This window comes from Humulus lupulus, chromosome X (assembly GCF_963169125.1).
Source record: "Humulus lupulus chromosome X, drHumLupu1.1, whole genome shotgun sequence".
In the NCBI taxonomy this organism is placed as follows: domain Eukaryota; kingdom Viridiplantae; phylum Streptophyta; class Magnoliopsida; order Rosales; family Cannabaceae; genus Humulus; species Humulus lupulus.
The window spans coordinates 187,340,833-187,360,920 of NC_084802.1; the positions used below are offsets into that span (position 1 = coordinate 187,340,833).

A 20,088-nucleotide genomic window follows, 5' to 3' on the forward strand; every position below is an offset into this window, starting at 1 on the left:
ATGATTGGATTAGACGGTCATAGACGTCTTTAGAGTATGTTACCACCCGAGGGCTCTATTCGAGGCGAAGATCCTTTTAGGTGAGGTCGCCCGTCTTCGCCAGTGGGTAGGTCGTGAATACCTTAAAGGTAGATTACTCTCCGAGGCTTGTCCTTGGAGCTTGAGGTTCTCCACCTCAGGAAATTAAGGCGAGGGGGCTCTCCTCCCACAGTTGTCTCCCAAGTCCAAGGTTTCAGTTCTCGAACCTAAGATATGGCGCCAGGTGTCAGCCAGTGCGGGTTTGCAGCGCCAAAGGATCTTGACAACCTTTTTGGGTGATCCGTCAACAGTGTTGTCGAGTGTACAACTCGAAAATTCACACTCCCACTATGACGTCTGAGATGGAAGTACTTACAGCACGCCCTGACAGTACCTGGGGCATGTTCCCATATCTCGCTTGGGTTGTGATCTCTATTCAATGCAGCCCAATGCATTAAATTGGTATTAATACCCCAATAATGAGAATAATTAGTTTTTATTACTAATAATTAGTATTAATGACCCCAACCTCTATAAATAGGGCTGGGGGTCTCATTGTAAAGGGGTCAGTTTTTTAGAGAGAGAACACCTTGTACTCAGAGCAATCTAAACACTACCTGAGAATACACCATTGGAACTTGCCATCACAAGCTTCCAATCCTCTTAATACCAGAGACTAGTAGACTATGGTTCTTTTATAACTTGAACCATGTAAAAATCCTTGTGTTCGTATTGCTTGTATCTTTAATCTCTCGTTTTAATGTTGATAGCGAAAAAGACAGTCAACAAAGATAATTATTAGAATTTGAATACCTACTAATAAATGCTAAAACTTTTAACTCACAAATCATAAAACAAATTAATATAGTTATAAAATTATAAACATTGAGAAAAATAATAGACTTTTAGTATCATTTTAATTTATATATAATTGACAAATAAAAATTTATTATCATTATTAATGTCAAAATATCGAGCTTTTTATCGTATCGTGCTTTCGGGCTAGTTTGTTTGTGCTTTCGTGTCGTGTCTTCGGGCTTGTCGTGTCGTGCCATGCTCAAGCCCATGTCACGCTGTGCCAATTTTCAATTCGTGTTATGTCTCACCCAAGCCCATATTTTTTCGTGTTGTGTCGTGCTCGTCCCTCTTGGACTCGTGCTAGTTTCGTGCTGTGCTAAAAATTCAGACCTGTATTTACAGCTCTACTTCACTACTTATTTCATGATTATTGTTTTTTTCTTGTTTGGAGGGCCCTTAAATAGGATTTTGCTTTAATCTATCGCCATCTTAGGATTTCTATTCACCTAATCGTTTAGGATTCTAAGTATTTTTGGTAAATTGTAATTAGGAATGATGTCAAAGTCGTTTTTAATTATGATGAAGAATATAACTTAGCTTAAATGAATTGCATGCTTTATGAATTTGTTGCTTAGATCAACCTATCTCCATTTAACCTAATGCTTTCATTAAATTGAATCTTTGGTTCTTTTCCTTTAGGTTATTTAATTGATAGAATTAATTAAGAGCGCTTTACTTTAATTAATTACATGGGGGAGATTTGGGTAATGACGACTTTATTGTTATCTACGGTTGATAATTTAATAAGGAATATAGATCAAAATGATTGAATGAATGTTTAGTGTTATACAAAATGCCATCTTAACTATTTTAATCATTATATTCATCCTCAGTTATTTTTATAATTGTTTCTCTTTCTTTTTAATTCTTCAATTCTTAAAACCCATTTCAACTACCTTTAACTTTATGTTTTTGGATAGGGATGTAAGTGGGGCAGGGGGCGGGGATGGCTCCCCCATCCCCTCCCTCTCTTGGGGTCGGGGCCCCATCGGGTACCTGTTTAATAAAAATGTTTAATTTTTTTCTTCTAAAATTGATAAAATAAATTAAAATAATTAATACTTTTTAAAATAAAATAATTAAAAATAATAATATATATGTATTTATATATGTTGTACCCCAAAATAAGCGTGGACTCAATCATTCAGCTAGGGATACAACTGTCAAATAAACACATGGAAAAAGCAGGCAAGTGGAACATCTAGCTAACATTGATGTGAGCAGCTTAAGTTAAGACTTGGCAGTGCAACATGTAGATAATCTCCATATCGTCTTTTAGGACAATAATCCAATTCGAGACATGTTATGGCTAGATCACCTTCAGAATGCTCTGAACCTAATCTAAATTAAAGTCTATTCACTCTTTGATCTCCAGCTTGTGGAAACCTGATCATGACGCACAATGAATGATCCTGAAAGCCTTGGAAGTTCCTTATACGCTCATTAATGCCCAGGCTTTATTACACATTTATTGCCCGAGATAACAGGAGTAATTTCCATAGACAATCATATCCCTATATTAATGAGAATTATCTTGATTGATTGTTTACCATATTTATGCATAGGTTACCCAAACCTGTCCATGAATATCCACTATAAATATCAGGGATAATGGACAAGAAAAGAGACGACTTTTTGTAATACAGAAACTCTGCATAAATTGTAAGAGATTAATAATATTGTCTCGTGGACTAAGTGGACTTTAACCACTGAACCACGTAACATTGTGAGTGTGAGAAATTGTTCAAATAATTCATTACAGTTTAGAAAATAACACTAATATCTCTGTTATTGGATTTCTTAATCTACTGTTGGCGAAAACCGTGTCAACAATATAAATTATTATATTATATATTTTTTTAATAATATTTATATCAAAAATAAATAAATTAGAATAAAATTACAATGTAAAGGGGGCGGCTCGGGACAGGGTTCATTTCCCCCGCCACATTAGGGGCGGATCCCCATGAGAATCCTACCACATGGGTTAAATTGACATCCATATTTTTGGATAATAAATTGAATTAATAGTCCTAGTTGGATCGACTCTTATTATCACTTTACAAAAAAAAATTAGCAATAATAAAAAATAAAAACAATCAAATTTGGTCCGACCTACTAAAAAGTGAGTGGAAATATTTTTTAAATAGATGATAATTATAAATTACAAATAAATCTTTATTTTTTAAATTTTAAAATAACAATTTTAGAGGTATAAAAATAACTATAAAATTATCTTTTGTTTTCCCCAAAAAATCAATATAATGACGTGACAATTTGAGGTGACAAGTGGCAATATATTTATACGAGGTGGCGCATTGATGATAAAAAAATGTGCCGACCAGAGGGAGTGTAAAGGAGTATGAAATGACCTACCTGGTAGAACATATAATTCATTACTGGTCAGAAAGTTACTGGCTAGTGGTTGCAGGAGTGGTTACCTCTGGTCGGGAACATGCAGACCAGAGACTTCAAAAGAGCATCTTAGAAAACATGCCGACTAGAGACTTCAAAATCTCAGGAACTTGCTGACCAGTAAGTTCCCTAGTAGCAGTTCAGGAACTTACTGACCAGTAAGTTCTCTAGCAAAAGTTCAAGAACTTATTGGCCAGGAACTTCTTTAGCAGAATCTCAGCAACCACTTAAGCAAAAAATGTCTGTAACTGCCATGGGATCTTTCGCAGATATCCCGAAACAATAGCCCATTTTGTTGTATTTGGAATTTGATTAATATTTTGAATTATTTTATTAATTAAAGGTAGTTGAAACGGGTGGAGACTGAGTGAAAACTCAGGGCTCATTTTGTACGATCCATGAGCCTATAAATACTAGGCTTATGACTTCATTTGGGGGACTCTCTCTTTGGGATTTTTTTGGATTTTTAGACTTTGGAGGTGTGATTTAATTTCTAGAGACATTCTGTCAAAATATTTCCTGCTTGTACTTGAGAAACTCAGTTGACCAAAGTTCATCTAATGTTAAGTGTAGACTGACATATATAAACACATCAAGTGGATTATGCTATTAACAATTCTTTGGGTTGAACCACTAAAACTCTTGTATCGTTTATCTTTTATTCAATGCTATTTTAGTTTATGTCGTTATTTGCGTCTACTCGACGTTGGCCAAAATGGTTGTCAACATCTTTCTTTTTCATTTTAAATATTTCTTTTCTTCCTAATTTTTTTCATTTCTCTCTACCAAAATATAGTGTAAATTAATTTTCTCTACACCTATTTTATAAAGTGTACACTTATGGCCTGCCACTTGGCCTCCTTATTTGACTTCATGAGTCTGTAAGATCAGAGCATTTTTGCTCGCAATGACCCTGAGAGCACATCTCGTTGCTCGGTCGCGCTTCATGCACTCCACTGAAATTGTATCTTCAAACTATTCTCATTGTTTTAATCAAAACCTCCCTTTTGGTCGAACAATGCTTCTCCAATGGAGTGATTCGTTGTTGGCTTTCGTACAAAACAGTACCAACAACAGAAGGAATAATGACATAATAGAGTATAGGCAAATATAGAAGAAACTAGGGAGACAAAATAATAAAAATGGATTTTTTTTTAAAAAAATAAAGAGAATTTGAAAGGGAAGAAAGTGAAAGAAAGGAATATATAACTTTCTTGTGTGCAAAATCGACCATAATTTGGGTCAATTAATTAATTAATAATGATAATGCTAAAAAGCTTTTCTTTCTGGTATTGGTAAACTTGTCACATAACTAAAGCTTTCCACATCAATTTTCTATTATTCCATCGGTTTGGAACATCTGTTTTCAGATTAACCAACCACTCACGGAAACTTCAATTGTCCATCACAACATAACATAACATAACACAACAATCAATAATAATATTAATAGAATTTCAAAAAATTCCATTGCTTGCAAACGATGTCGTTTTTCACCGGTTTGATCATTGGCATAGCCGTCGGCGTCGTCTTAATCATCGGCTACGCTAAAGCCCAGAAAGCAAGATCAAGGCGTCGTTCCGATTTGGTACTCCATTATTTTTCTCTGTTTTCTTTCTTTGAATTTGACCATAATATATATATAAACTCATAAATATTTATATTTGTACAGGCAAAAACGGTGGCTGCTTTTGCAAGAATGACAATGAAAGACTCTAAGGCAGTTCTTGCACCTGAGTTTTACCCGCCTTGGGTCGTTTTTACGCAGCGTCAAAAGTTGAGTTTCTACTCCAACCTTTTTTCACTACAACTTTCTCTCTCTCTCTCTTACGTTACATGGTATTTATTTGTATAGTAATATTGTTCCATTTTTTATTACAGTTAAATTGGCTGAATCAACACCTTAAAAAGCTTTGGCCCTACATTAATGAGGTGATCATAATTAATATTAGTTGATTTTTTTTCCCTTTTCAATGTTGGATTTAGAAACTTAATTCATTTATTTATTATTGGTTCGGGTAGGCAGCATCGGAGCTGATAAGGAGCAATGTGGAACCAGTGCTTGAACAATATCGACCTGTTATTTTATCTTCACTCAAGTTCTCCAAGTTAACCCTTGGTACAGTGGCTCCCCAGTTTACAGGTTAGTGTTTTCTTTTCTTTTTTTAACAATTTATTTATGGTAAGATTTTTTTTTTCTTAGAAAAAGTTGTCATTTTTCTGAAAGCTAGTACTAATAAGCAACACAATATTAGTCTTGGACAAGTGTTTAATTAATTATAGATAATTACCCGATTCGTTAACTTTATCTGTCACTTAAGATTATTCCATCACCTAATAATTTGTTAACCTTAAGATTAGAGTAATGGGCTATGAGATTCTCTTCCCTTGTCTCAGATGTTTTCATAATTCAGTTTATAACTGAAGCTTACAGCAGCCAATATAAATTACTTTGATTTAGAAAAAGATCAACTTTTTAGTTGAAAAACATGGATAGATATTTAACAACAACATTTTATATTGCTCTTGGAGATTTCCCAGAAAGAATATGAGTTGCAGAAACTAAAATAATTTTGGTGTCAGAATAGTGTTATTGAATTGAACCAAGTCAAAGATTTAATTTGAGCATTGCTAACAAAGAAAGTAAGAGACCCAAACTAAAGCATGCAGAAGAGATGCTACTATATATAATTTCATTTATAGTAGTATTCGCATGCAAGAGGAGAACAATATGTTTATTTTTGTTGGCTTGGCCAAAATGGTAATGACACTAATTAACAAAAGGAGTCAATATTCTTTAGGAGTTTCTGTAACTGAAGGTGAGAGTGAATCTGGAGGAGTCATTATGGAATTGGAGATTCAGTGGGATGGTAACCCAAATATCGTACTCGATGTTAAGACCAGAGTTGGTGTTAAACTACCTATACAGGTACTACTAAAGTGGTTTAACAATGACTCACAAGCATAAGCTCCTTTTGTCTTTAGTACCATAAAAAGATGTCTTTTGTAAACATTTTATTATTTGATTAAGTGCTGGTATGGACAAAATTTTACTCTTAACTTGGGGTTTTTTTTACCTTATTTGTCTAGGTGAAAAACATTGGATTCACTGGTGTTTTCAGATTAATCTTCAAACCGCTTGTTGATGAGTTCCCTTGTTTCGGAGCTGTTTCTTTTTCCTTGAGAGAAAAGGTGACATTATTTTCTTATTTTTGAGTGCACTTTTAATGAGACAAAAAATGGTGGAGCAAATATTCTACAAGAAATAGATTTAATACCGAATGTATCTAACGCTCCTTTTCTACAGAAAAAGCTGGACTTTACACTTAAAGTTATTGGTGGTGATTTATCAGCACTCCCGGGAATTTCTGATGCTATTGAGGTTTGAACACAGTTTTTTTTCTCCTATTGTTTATGTTTCAAAGGCCTTAAAAAGTAAAACCAACTTACTTTCATGCTTTCGTTTAGGAAACCATACGAGATGCTATTGAAGATTCCGTAGCATGGCCAGTGCGTAAAATTGTACCCATTGTACCTGGGGATTACAGGTATGCTAATTTATTCTTGTATCAACAAAAATTGCATAAACTGTCACAGCAAATCCTGGTGCCATCCTATCTTAACAAGACAAAAGGCATTCATCTGTAATCAACCACTAAGATTTAAGAGCTCTAAGCCATGATATTCTTCTCCTCTCATGTACCATTTTGCTGTGTGGCAGTGATCTAGAGTTGAAACCTACTGGAACGTTAGAGGTGAAGCTTGTGCAAGCCAAGGATCTGTCAAATAAAGACATAGTTGGGAAGTCTGATCCTTTTGCTAAGTTATTCATACGTCCACTTCGCGAAAAAACAAAAACCAGCAAAACAATTGTATGAAACATCGTTTTTGACCTTTTGTTTCTGGCTTTTCCTTGTACTAAATTGTATTCTTCATTGTATTGACAGAATAACCAATTGAATCCGATCTGGAATGAGCATTTCGAGTTCATAGTTGAGGATGCATCCACTCAGCACTTGACAATAAGGATTTTCGATGATGAAGGGATTCAGTCCTCTGAGCTCATTGGCTGTGCTCATACTCCTTTGAAGGACCTCGAGCCGGGTAAAGTGAAGAATGTTTGGTTAAAACTGGTGAAGGATTTGGAGGTCCAGAGAGATACCAAGTACAGGGGTGAGGTAAGATTAAGAATGTTGTCTTTTGCTTGGACACATATTTATGATCAGTTAATTCATTCTTTCAGTGCAATAAAAAGGACTTGTTGAACACTCTTATTAACAATGTTTTCAGGTGCAATTGGAACTCTTGTACTGTCCTTTTGGCACAGAGAGTAGCATTAAAAATCCTTTCAATCCCGACTATGAACTGACTAGTCTAGAGAAGGTCTTTAAGAGTGGAATTCAAGGAACAGAAGGCTCTGATATTAGCACAATAGCCACTCAGAAGAAGGATGTCATTGTAAGAGGAGTACTGTCTGTGACGGTGATATCTGCTGAAGATATTCCGACAATGGATTTGTTGGGAAAAGCCGATCCTTATGTTGTTCTCATAATGAAAAAGTCCGGAAAAAAAGTCAAAACTAGGGTGAGATTTTGCTGTAAATAAGCTCTGTAATCAATGGTATGTATCTCACTCTTTTCTTCTTCCTTAGGTTCTTAGCGAGAATTTGAATCCAATATGGAATCAAACATTCGACTTTGTGGTCGAGGATGCGTTGCATGAAATGTTGATTTTGGAAGTTTGGGACCATGACACTTTTGGAAAGGTAATGATCTTCTTCTAGATTATTAACCTTTGTGTTTTCATGACAAGAAATTTCGTTAATTATAATCATGCATGCAGAACCAAACATTTTAAGTTAACCATTTAATATAATTATCTTTTCCATTGAGCCAACAAGCATACTATTGAGTAGGATTGTCTTTTGATTCCAAGTTACTTTCACTATATTGAATCAAATGTGATAAATTTATGATCAGTATATTTTTCGAAAATAATTTCAGGACAAAATAGGAAGAGTGACCATGACACTTACCAGGGCCCTATTGGAAGGAGAATTTCAGGACAGTTTTCCCTTAGAGAATGCAAAATCTGGAAGACTCAATTTGCATTTTAAGTGGAGTCCTCAGCCCATATTCCGAGACATGTAGTCGAGGAAAGCAAAGCCATAATATAATGTAAATGTATAAAATATGTATGTATATATATATATATAAATAGAGAGAGACAGGTGTACAAGGACGAAACTGTAAATTTATATATATATACTCAACTTCAAATTTTATTATAAAATTATTTAAAATTATAATCATTAGATTTATTATAAAAAATTATCAATAGTCTAAATTTTATCCTACAATAAAACACATTCACTTTATGTTTTATATATAGGTCATTTGATCGTAAAAAAAATCGTGTAATGACATTGTTTCTAAACCATGAATTATAATCTAATGTTTAAGATTAAAATATTCCTTTAATTCTTGAATAAATAAAAATTATTTATTTTTAGGCTTTAAATGATTTTTCTATATATATTGACAATAATAAATATATGCACCCTAAATTATTAGTGAGAAGGAGGAGCACTTGTTAATTTAAAACTCATTATAGCAACATTGTATTCCATCTTGTATTACAATTTATTACTGACAAGTCTAAAAAGAGAACTGTTTCAATTTTTTCTATCACTACTAATATAGTAAAAACTAAAAATTTGTTGGAGTACGAAAAAATAAAATGAAAGTTTAGTAATGTCAAACTATTCCAAAATTTTCATATATCGAAACCCAGCCAGATTTCAAAATTCAAGTACAATGGCAACTACCATACTTTTGCTTTTCAATTACTTTTTACAACTAAGTATATGGTACAATAGTAACATTACCACCTTTCATATGCTGCCCAAACTAACAAGCCACCTTTCATATGTTGTCTTCTTTTACGTCCACACCACATGCCTGAGCGATTCATACCAAAATTGCAGTTCAACTAAAAAATCCTCAAGATTTTAAAAGAATAGCTAGAAAGCATGATCTGATATATGTGTAAGCAATATGATCCAAATATTTTAAGCAATTCATTCCTCTCCGGCCTTAGAACGATTCTTCTTCAGTCGCCTCCTCCCCATGTTGCTTGCCCTGATTAACAGCCAAAGTTTTAATGTTTTATGACACATGAAACAGTACTTATTAATCATGGCAGAAACATATTTCAGTACTCCTAAATACTCGATGAAAAGTAACAATAAGACTAGTACAAAATGCCATTTCGAACCAGAAGGTATTTTAAACGATTTGAGTAATGAAACCAGGGATTCAATTAGTTTTACATTGTGCAAGTATGCAAGAGGAAACATGAGCACTCACCAGTACTGATTGTGGAATATCACATCATCAGTTGGTACTTTTTTCCCATCATTATTTCGGTTCCAGTGATAGAATGCGTGGGTTCTGTTTTTAATCTCTAATGTAGAATGACCATAGCTGGCTTCGCGAAACGCAGAATATTCTGGTTGTGGGTCCCAAAACCTGTGATGGATTACAAATAACAGAATTAAAAGATTGCGTTGGCAAAGAAATCATTTCCATTCATATAGAAATAAAACTAATTGAAAACATTTCATGCAGTAAAATTTGCACTACCTTCCAGCAAGGCCCTCCTGATTTCCTCCATCCCCAACAGTTAAATACACTGGAGCTGACTTGTCCAGTACAGGGTAACGATCACCGGTTGATACATTGTAATAAATGTTTGAGATGCGATACTACAAATTAACAATAATGCTCTATAAGATAAAGTTATTGAAGCAAAATACAGAAGAACAGGAATAAGTATAGGGTCAATCAATTTGGCAGGGTGTATGTATGTGATCGTGTGACTAGATTGAATAACATTGTTGACTCTGCAAGACACTATCAAAAGTATCTCGTATATAAGCAAATAAAATTTGAGAACCAGGGCATTAATGACAGGATTATGAGGAACTCTTCATGTATATATAAATGAAGTGCAAAGCACATGTCCAAGCAATTAAACTCTGACTAATGACTACCTTCGTGAACAGATGAATAATCTTAATATTGAAAAATGGTTAAAAATAGGAAGAATAAATCAAATAATCCTATCATATATTAATATATATATATATAAATTCCACACATATCCATTTTAAAAAAAGACACAAGAAGACTAATCTCCATACTGATCTTTCATTTGCATGAACATGGCCAGCGAATATGAAATCCACTTTTGACTGGACAAACCAGCTTTCAAAGACAGCCCGCATGCCTTCACCTTCCATATAATGGACCTGGTTACTACTGTAGAGGGGCACATGCATGAGAACAATAAGCCAAGGCGTTTTCCTTCTATCCACCCTCTTCAGCTCTTCTCGCAGCCACATCCATTGAGGTGAGTACTTCACTGATAAAAATATATTTTTACAGCAAATTTAGGAGTACAAATCTAGAATAATTTGACTGAAAATAATTTATTTGCATTAATTAGGAGTAAAATACACAAGAAGGATGCTACGGGGAACAAAAGGAGGGAATTATGAGATAATGACATGTAAACACTGGAATTAAATAAATGCTTAAACCAGATGTAGGAAATGACAAATTACCAAAAGAAGAATAACTGGATAGGACAATGATGTGAGCAGATGCTCGTCGCACAGCGTACCAAAGTGGACTGCTACTATCGGAGGCCATATAAGGTGTATAAAATCTATGTAAATATGATTTGAATGGAAAATCTTCCCCCTGCGTTCAAGATACTGGTGAGTAACAAAACAAAAATGGAATAATTACATTAAAATAGTTTTTTAGTAGAAAATACAGTTATAAAAATTTGGTTACATAATAATTAAAAGCATCCACAATACACAATCTATCAAAGAAAACTTGTGTCAAAACTATCAGCCATTACCAGAGGCATGCAAATAATGTACTACAAAAACCACGGAACTGCATAATACGCAGAATTGAAACTCTTAAGCTCAAATACGCATTAGAACAAGATTGAACCAATTGGATGGTAAGATGGAGAAGTCATAGACCGAAAATGCAAAGTTAAAGCTTTACTTACTATGTTTGGCATGTACTCTATTTCATGATTCCCTGCTGACCAAATCCATGGCTGATATGCAGCACTCCTCTCAATAAAGCGTCCCCATGAATCCCATCTAATACCAATGTTGTTATGATCATATCTATCAGCATAAGAGAGATCACCAAGAAATAAGACAGTTTGTCCCCCACTCTGCATGTAATGCTCGAGAGTGGAAAAAGAATTATATGTTTGACCCAAATCACCTAAAAAATTTACCAAAAACAATTAAGAATCAGAAACTTTTGAGAACACATTTTCCCTAACCTACTAAACTTCCTATCAGTTCCTCTGTTTATAGAAACTACATTAAGATCCTTACCGATAATCCCAAAAGTGTAGGGAGCATCAGGATCAATCTTTGGAGGAGTTATAAACCAAAATTCACGAGCAGCCTTATCAGCGCCGATCTTGTAATAGTACTTGGTGTCATACTAAAAAAAGAAACGCAAGTTCAATAGATTAAAATCCTCAAGTAGACATAAAGAAAATCATACTAGGGATCTAAACTCCAGGAAATAGTGGATACCCAGTAAATACATAACTTGTTATCTTCAGTCTCAAAATATACCTCAAGGCCATCAATAAGGCAATGGTGAATGAATCCACAAGAATAGTTATAAAAGCTATAGTTGGTGACCGTTCCCTGAGCACTAAAACCATATTTCTCGTCCAATGTGCCATATAGTACTTGGCTTGAACCTACTTCATTTGGGGTAACCCATGAGATTATTACAGCCTTTCCATCATAATCCCCTTGAGTAATATGAACCTACCACCAAAAAAAAAAAACTCAAGTGGGTAAACTTCAAATAGAAAATTCTATTCCAAATTAAAGAGAAGAATTGCTCTAGGGTTCTAGATTCGTACTTGTTGGGGAGCATTATGGCCTTTTGGGACAGCAAAAACGTCGTCGTGAAGCGGCATATCGGAAGATGGCCATTCGGAACGAATATAAGTACTTGTTCTTCCGGCAATCCCAGTTCTAACAAAGGTTATAAAGATACAAAATAACACAATGATTTCGTACTGGGATTGAAGCATTGCTCTTCTACAATCCACCTCTGTCAATATCCCCAAGGGAAAAAAAAGATCAAGCCCTAATTGAAGAGAGAGTAGTATATTATATTATACTATACAGGTATTCATAAATATGGTCTTTCGTTGACCATTATAAACTAATTTTCTCAGTAGAAATGAAAAATGAAGAAAATTACACGTGTCATTGTTTAAAACATGGTTGTTCATTGCCGCCTTTGGTTTGTTATAATTGGTTGTCACATTGGCATGTTATATGTGACTCTTTAGCAAAATGGAAAAGGATGTTTAATCTATCACCTATGGAAGAAAAAAAAGGGAATAAAAGTATTTTGATGGCTCAGTTACAAAAATATATGAATAATATTAAATTTTTCTTTGTCACTACAAAAGTTGGCAATTATCTATGAGGCTATAGAATTATCTCTTTTTAGGATTAGGATGCAAGTAAGCATAATCAACCTCATTCACATTTGGAAGATACCCAAGATAATAAAATCTTTGATAAAGTGGCGGTTTAAATAATGACATAAAAAGCTATTGCTTGCATTTACTTTTATCGTACTAAACGGTGTTTGTTTTGAGTAGGTCTGAGCATAAAATCCGAAAAATCGAAAATACCGGATAAACCGACCATCCGAACACCGAAAAAACCGAAACTGATTAAAACAAACACCGAAAAAACCGCCAACGGTGCAAACCACCAACGGTGCAAACCGCCACTGTTCGGTTGGTTTGGAAATATTGTCCGGACCGACCGAACGGAACCGAAACCGACCGAGCACTATTATATATAATAATATAATATTATATAATTATTAATTAAAAAATAAATAAAATCTGATATGTTTTTAGGGCATCTCTTCTCTCGGTCTCTCTATCTCTATCGCATCGCATATACTCCTCTCAGCAGCTCAGCCCCTACGGTGTCGCCTCCTTCCTTCCTCTCTGTCTCCTCCCTCCGGCGACTACCCAAACGAATGGAACGGAACAGCCCAGCCTCTTCCTGTCTGTCTCTCTCATCATCTCCTCATCTCCTCCTCTTCCTCTCTGTTTCGCTTATCCCTCTGCCCAAACGAAACGAACGGAATGGACCGACACCAAGCAAATGCGACTCGGCGGCAGCACTGCCCAGCCCACTCCAGCGACTGCTTCACGGACACAGTGCCTTCCCACTCCGGCGACTGCTTCACTCACGGACACAGTGACTCGAGGTATGCAGCTTCGTTAAAACAGATTGAGACATATATATATATCATTATGGATATATATTGGAAAACACTATTAATTATTAGTTTTATATGCTCTTAAATATATTGACATCCCAATTGTGTTAAAGGACCAGATTTAAATAATCATAATAAATGATTACGATGTGTACAGTGTAATATGTCTAATTTCTTCAGTATACAAGTAGGTTGTGTATATATAATAATTAGGTGTAGTTAAAAGATACACAAGTGCGCTTGTTACTTCTCTTGTTAATATCTTAGTTGAGCATTTTTAGACTGATTCTTATCTTGTTGCATTCGCATGGAGGACTTGATTTAGTTTGATAATTTAAGTCATTTTAAAAAAAAAAGACACACAGCACATAGTATGAATACATATGTATATGTACGGCCCAGTTGCCCACTTGAGTGAGAGTTGCGGTCTTAGATATCTTTGAATCAGGGGACTTGATGATGAGTATTGTTAATTTCGGTTTGGCTCTAGTTATTTTTTTACTCAACTTTTCCCTAAATTATGGAATACTAAACCCACCATTATTCATACTATGCAAAAGGTGTTTCCAATATGATAATTTTTCTTTAGAGTAATTAAATTAATAATATGATAAGTGTTGTTAGAAGTATTTATATTTATATTGACTAGATAATGATCATAATCATCATGTCTTGTTATTATGTTTTACAAGTTAAACTAGCAAGAAGAAACACAACTTTCATTTATGGGCACATTCATATTATGTTTTATATTTGTTGCTGAAATTATGTTTATAAATATGTAAATAGATCGTTAATATGGATAATGAGGAAAATTTAGAAGGGATGATGGGGGAGTGGTTGGAGTATGCTGAAACTAATTTGGCAAGTTCTGATGGAGAAGAACAAGCGAAGGAAAGAAAAAAAGAGAACGTACGAAAGAAGAGGAATGATCGACAAAATCAAGATAAGGAAAAAGACAAAGAGACCGAGAAAGAGGATAATGAAAAAGAAAAGGAGAAAGAGGTTGAACGACCAGAAAAGAAGCAAAGGGTTGGAAAGAAAACATCGAGCATGTGGGATCATTACACTATGTTGCCTGATTGTGATCCTAAGAAACCAAGAGCTGCTTGCAATTATTGTGGCACCGATTATGCGGCTGATACAAAGTTGAATGGGACTAGCACACTATGGGCACGTGTGGAGAGAAAATGTAAGAAATGTCCTTTTAGTGACTGGGTTGAGCAAAGTAAGAAGCAACAATCAACTATGGATAGATTTACTAAAAAGACAACAACCTGCAATGAAGAAGAAGTTGCTTCAAGTGGGCTGCCGCTAAGGTTTAATCAAAATATTGTTAGGAAAGTGATCGCCGAATATATCATTATGGATGAGTTATCCTTTAGGCACGTGGACGGAAAAGGATTTCAAAAGCTCATTAAACATTTCTTTCCCACATTTCAGTTCCCATCAAGATTTACTGTTGCGAGAGATATTTACACTGCGTTTCTAGATCAGAAGAAAGAGTTGAAGTCGATTTTGGTGAAGCATAGAGTGTCGTTGACCACCGATTGTTGGACATCAATCCAGAATATTAGTTATTTGTGTTTGACTGCACATTGGGTTGATGATAATTGGAAAATGCAGAAGAGAATTATCAACTTTATCCAAGTTCCTAGCCATAAAGGGGACTTGGTGGGGAAAGAGTTGATAAATTGTCTTAATGAGTGGGGTATCTCCTCAGTTTTTGCAGTGACGGTTGACAATGCCTCCTCAAATGACGTTGCTCTTAGAAAATTGAAGGGGCACTTGTTGGACAAAGACAATACCATTCCATTGAATGGCGAAATGTTTCATATGAAGTGTTCAGCTCATATTTTGAATTTGATAGTAACTGATGGGTTGAAAGAGTTGAATGATGCAATTTCAATCATTCGAAATGCAGTGAGATATGTCCGGTTATCTCCAGCTAGACTGAAAAGATTTAAAGAAAGTTGCAAGGATGCAAACATTGAATCAAAAGCCTTGTTATGCTTGGATGTGGTTACTAGGTGGAACTCCACCTACTTGATGTTAGAATCTGCTATAAAATTCGAGAAGGCTTTTGAGAATTTGGAAGCAGATGCGAACTACACAAAGTACTTTGATGAAGAAAGAATGGATGGCCCACCAACCAACCTAGACTGGGAAAAAGCAGTTGTATTTGTCGACTTTTTGAGGAGATAATATGATCTTACTAATCGATTTAGTGGGTCATTATATGTCACATCCAATCTATTCCTTCCAGATATTTTGAAGGTTCAAGCTGATTTAACTACTATGGCTTCTAATCCTGATACTTTGTTAGGGGCTATGGTAGTTAGTATGAAACGAAAGTATGACAAGTACTGGAGAAGGATTGAGAAGCTGAATATGTTGACATTTATTGCCAATATCCTTGATCCAAGGTATAAATTAGAGGTTGTGAATCGTGGTTTCAAATTTATGTACACTTCAAGTGAGGCTGAAAAAATGATAAAGTTAGTGACAAATACTTTGGCACAGCTATATGCTTTTTATAAACAACAACAACCATCTCAGTCATCTCAAGCTCAACCATCTCAATCTCAGTCTCAGCCATCTTAGCCTGTTATCAATTCCACTACAGAATCATTTCTTCAAGGGCAACTACAACTTAGTGATGACATTGAAGAAGATGATCTTGAATACTACTTGAGTGATCGTCGTGAGAAACTTGATCCTACCTTTGATATTCTACGTTGGTGGAAACAGAATGGATTCAAGTATCCAATAGTTGCGCGCATGGAAAAAGATGTATTGGCTGTTCAGATGTCTACAGTAGCATCTGAATCAACTTTTTCTACTGGGGGAAGAATCCTAGATTCATTTAGGAGTTCCTTATCCCCGAGGATGGTGGAGGCTTTGATTTGTTCTAAAAATTGGTATAATTGTGAGTCTGAAGAGCCTGTTGTGCTTCGACAATACATGGATGGTTTAGAGGCATGTGAACAAGTTTTTCCAGGTATTTATTTACTTAATCGCTTATTCTAATTGAAATATTATATATATATATATTATAGTTTATTTGTATTAATTGAATATTTGTCAGGTGATGGCTCGTGTATTACCTATGTACCTGAGAATCTTGGCAGTGAGTCTGGGAGTGGGACCGATAAGAACAATTGAAATCTCAAGGTAACTAGTTGAATTCTAAGATTGTAGTTTAGTAGCTTTATTTCTCTCAAAAGTACCATGTAGCATGTGTTATATATACATTATAATTTTATTATTTCTTTTGTCTTAGGAGCAGGTGGTCATGGTTGCTTGATGCAGGCCATGAAATGAATGAATGCTGGATTTTGGTTGGATTTTGTTTTCTATCTATTCTTTTTAAATTTGAACTTGATTTGTGTTGTTGTAGTCGATTAGACTTAGATTTAATTTGTGTTGTAATGGACTATGGACTATGGACTATGGACTATGGACTTTGGACTTTAAGTTTAAACTTTAATCATGTGTTGAGATTTGTGGTTGTAGTCTTTTGGTTTTAAATTTTAATTGGGTTGTGTCTTGGATTGAACTAATAGATATTAGAGTATTTGACTTTTGATGATGTGTTGTGATTTGAGATTATGTTATGCTCTTATGGACTTTTAATTATGTTTCAAACTTTAAAATTTGTAAATGTAATTATGTTCTATATATTTATGTTTTAAAAACGCACAAAAATGGATTCTAACAATCCAAAATTTTTAATTTTTTAACTAAAACGGTCGGTTTAACCGACCAAACCGTGGTCCAAAACGGTCTATTTTTTTTTAAACTGGTTTGGTTCGGTCGGTTTTTGGATTGCACCAATCCGGACTGAAAACCGAATTCTGGATTTTTTGTTGTGAAAAAATTGTCCAAACTGACCGATGTTCACCCCTAGTTTTGAGTAGTTAAGTTGCTTTGAAAAGTGTAGAAAGAGTTAGGATGAAGGTAATATTAAAATCTTGTATACAAAATGGTTCCCTTTACCTTTAAAATATATGTGGGGCTCACATAAATTGTTAACTTTATCCCATTAAAGTTTGAACCAAACATAGATCACTTTACCTTTAAAAGGGCTCACACAAATTGTTAACTTTACCCCATTAAAATTTGAACCAAACATAGAAAATAATTTAGATTCTCATTCTCACATTTAGTTTACCCTCATACCAAACACCCCATAATATTGATGTTGGTTCGACTAAATGAAGATACTCAGTAATGAAAAGAGAGTTTCTTGAAGCAACATTATGAAAGCACCATCACGAAACATGCACATATCATCACTAATAACACCCAACGAAGAAGTTAGAATATTTTATGGAACTTAAATAAAAAAAAATCTTGATTTTAGGAATTCTTTTTTAAAAAATGACATTTATTATTATATATAAAAAAGGCAGCAACAAATCTTAAATCTTTTACAAGTATCAATATTCAATTTTAAGAACTTATGGAAGAAGAAATCTAATAATGAGTCAATGACTAAAGCCTAGTTGATAATGAGAATTGAAAAAAAATGAGTGAGTGTATTGGTAAAGGGCACTGGTGCCCAACACCATAAGTACGTGACATAATGTTATTGTTGCAATCTAATATTGTATTCTACATATTTTAATTTAATAAGTAATATTAGGTATCACTATCCATTCATAAAGTGCTAAATAGCAACAATAAAGGATAAATGCTAAATAGTTCTCTAAAGCGCTCAACACCCTATATTGCTATTATTGGTGTAAGTCAATATCAGATCTCACATATTTGGGCACCGTAGGGTGCCTTATAACAATGCTAGAAAGAAAGACGTTAAAATATCCTAAAACCAATCATAAGAAATTAGCAACAAAACTCCCTAATTTTAGACAAAAATTGTACTAAAACATCTATTATTTTTTACGACAAAGTTTTTTCACATCAACAAAGTGTTGTATACGTCGGTCTGGACCACGTGACAATCATTAATTGGTCCATATAATATAATAATACAAATTACTTATAATTTTTTTTACTTTACGAATAAAATCTTAAAAAATATATTTGATAATACATTTAAAAACAAAACAAAATAATCTAAAAAGTTAAAATAATTAAATTAATTTTTTAAAACAAATTTAATTAAAATAATCCTAAAAACAAAAATCAAAATAAGTATCGTCTTTTTCTTTCCCTTGGAATTTTACCAAGTCTTTTAAATTCCAGATTGATGAAGAAAAAACATCAGATCATATTTTAAAACTATGAAAAAAAAAAGTAGGGATTGAAGGGGCTGAGCAGAAGGTCTCGAGAAGGATGACTGATGTTACAACTAAAAAGGGAGGAGGAGGGCTCATAAATCAGAGTTTGAGCTGCGAAAGAGGGGCGGTGGAGGCTTCGCAAGTTGCCAGTCTCTTCAATTACACAAGAGTTGGTTTCTCCTAGGTTTAAGATTGTTTTGTTGGTAACTGGTGTAATATGCGCAGCATAAAACACGGAGTATTGGGCCAGAAATTTTAATTTTTTTTATTTAAACATACTTTAAATAATCGAATACATTAACATGCAATACATTAATCATAGAGAAATAAAATATGAGGAGTTACCAATTGAAGAATTAACAAGAATCATCGTTATCTTTTTATATCTCCAACGAACATTCAATCCAAAACAGTTCAAGAAAATAATATAATCTATTTTCTTTCTGCCAAAAGTCTTATGTTAAAAACTATTTTCATCTGATAAATTTATAAAAGAAATGATTAAAATTTTGAAATTCAAATTATAAATTAATTATTAAATAATAAAATAAAATAAATAAATATACAAGACTCATTCTTAGACTCTGTTACATGCAATGTAATTGGCATATAACACATACCTGATTTTAGGGATGTGTTCTAACCATTTTCTTTTAATTATTATTTATTCGAAAATATCTAAACTGAATAACTTATTTATTAGATTAATTAAAGAATAAATATCATTTCAAATTCAAATCCATTTTGAAATATTTTTTTCACATTATTTAAATAAATAAAACTAATTAATCATCTTAATTATTTAAATGCTATTTTCGAAAATGCCATTTTTAATTAAAAAATATAATTAATTTAGCAATTTCAAAAATTAATATATTAATTAATCAATTTGTCTCAATTACATATTTGACCTTGAAGAACAAATTTCTTCCAAATATGTCATTTTCCTGATTTTTCCCAATTTCAAATCTCACATTGAATAGTGTTGATAGAGCCATCTCAGGCACTTATGGACCTATAATTTCAAGCTCCAATAAATTTAGATTATTAATTAAAACTCTTTAATATAATAATCTTAATTTATTAATCACAATATTATTCCACTAAAAATATGAGATTGCACTCTTGTAATTATAGACATTTATTTATTGAGTACTTTTAAATCATAAAAGTGT

General features: G+C 33.7%; 2 protein-coding genes and 1 long non-coding RNA gene across 3 annotated transcripts; 2 read left to right on the forward strand and 1 right to left on the reverse strand.

Annotated features, from left to right (window-relative positions):
* Nucleotides 1–4,514: 4,514 nt before the first annotated feature.
* Nucleotides 4,515–8,525, forward strand: LOC133803336 (synaptotagmin-5-like). Its single transcript, XM_062241341.1, has 13 exons — nucleotides 4,515–4,879; nucleotides 4,964–5,066; nucleotides 5,171–5,223; nucleotides 5,314–5,434; nucleotides 6,093–6,220; nucleotides 6,382–6,483; nucleotides 6,599–6,673; nucleotides 6,760–6,839; nucleotides 7,013–7,163; nucleotides 7,239–7,469; nucleotides 7,582–7,875; nucleotides 7,943–8,056; nucleotides 8,295–8,525. Exons 1-13 carry the CDS (start codon nucleotides 4,775–4,777, stop codon nucleotides 8,439–8,441), a joined length of 1,704 nt encoding a protein of 567 aa, XP_062097325.1. The 5' UTR covers nucleotides 4,515–4,774; the 3' UTR covers nucleotides 8,442–8,525.
* A 520-nt stretch (nucleotides 8,526–9,045) lies between these two features.
* Nucleotides 9,046–12,541, reverse strand: LOC133803636 (bifunctional purple acid phosphatase 26-like). The gene is made up of 9 exons (XM_062241738.1): nucleotides 12,274–12,541; nucleotides 11,975–12,175; nucleotides 11,726–11,837; nucleotides 11,383–11,609; nucleotides 10,919–11,057; nucleotides 10,496–10,716; nucleotides 9,936–10,057; nucleotides 9,660–9,821; nucleotides 9,046–9,431 (listed from the first exon to the last, which is right to left on the reverse strand). Exons 1-9 carry the CDS (start codon nucleotides 12,445–12,447, stop codon nucleotides 9,371–9,373), a joined length of 1,419 nt encoding a protein of 472 aa, XP_062097722.1. The 5' UTR covers nucleotides 12,448–12,541; the 3' UTR covers nucleotides 9,046–9,370.
* Nucleotides 12,542–16,634: 4,093 nt separating this feature from the next.
* On the forward strand, nucleotides 16,635–17,306 carry LOC133805162 (uncharacterized). The gene is made up of 3 exons (XR_009878875.1): nucleotides 16,635–16,668; nucleotides 16,756–16,841; nucleotides 16,951–17,306. It is a non-coding gene; the product is annotated as an uncharacterized LOC133805162 (long non-coding RNA).
* Nucleotides 17,307–20,088: the final 2,782 nt, after the last annotated feature.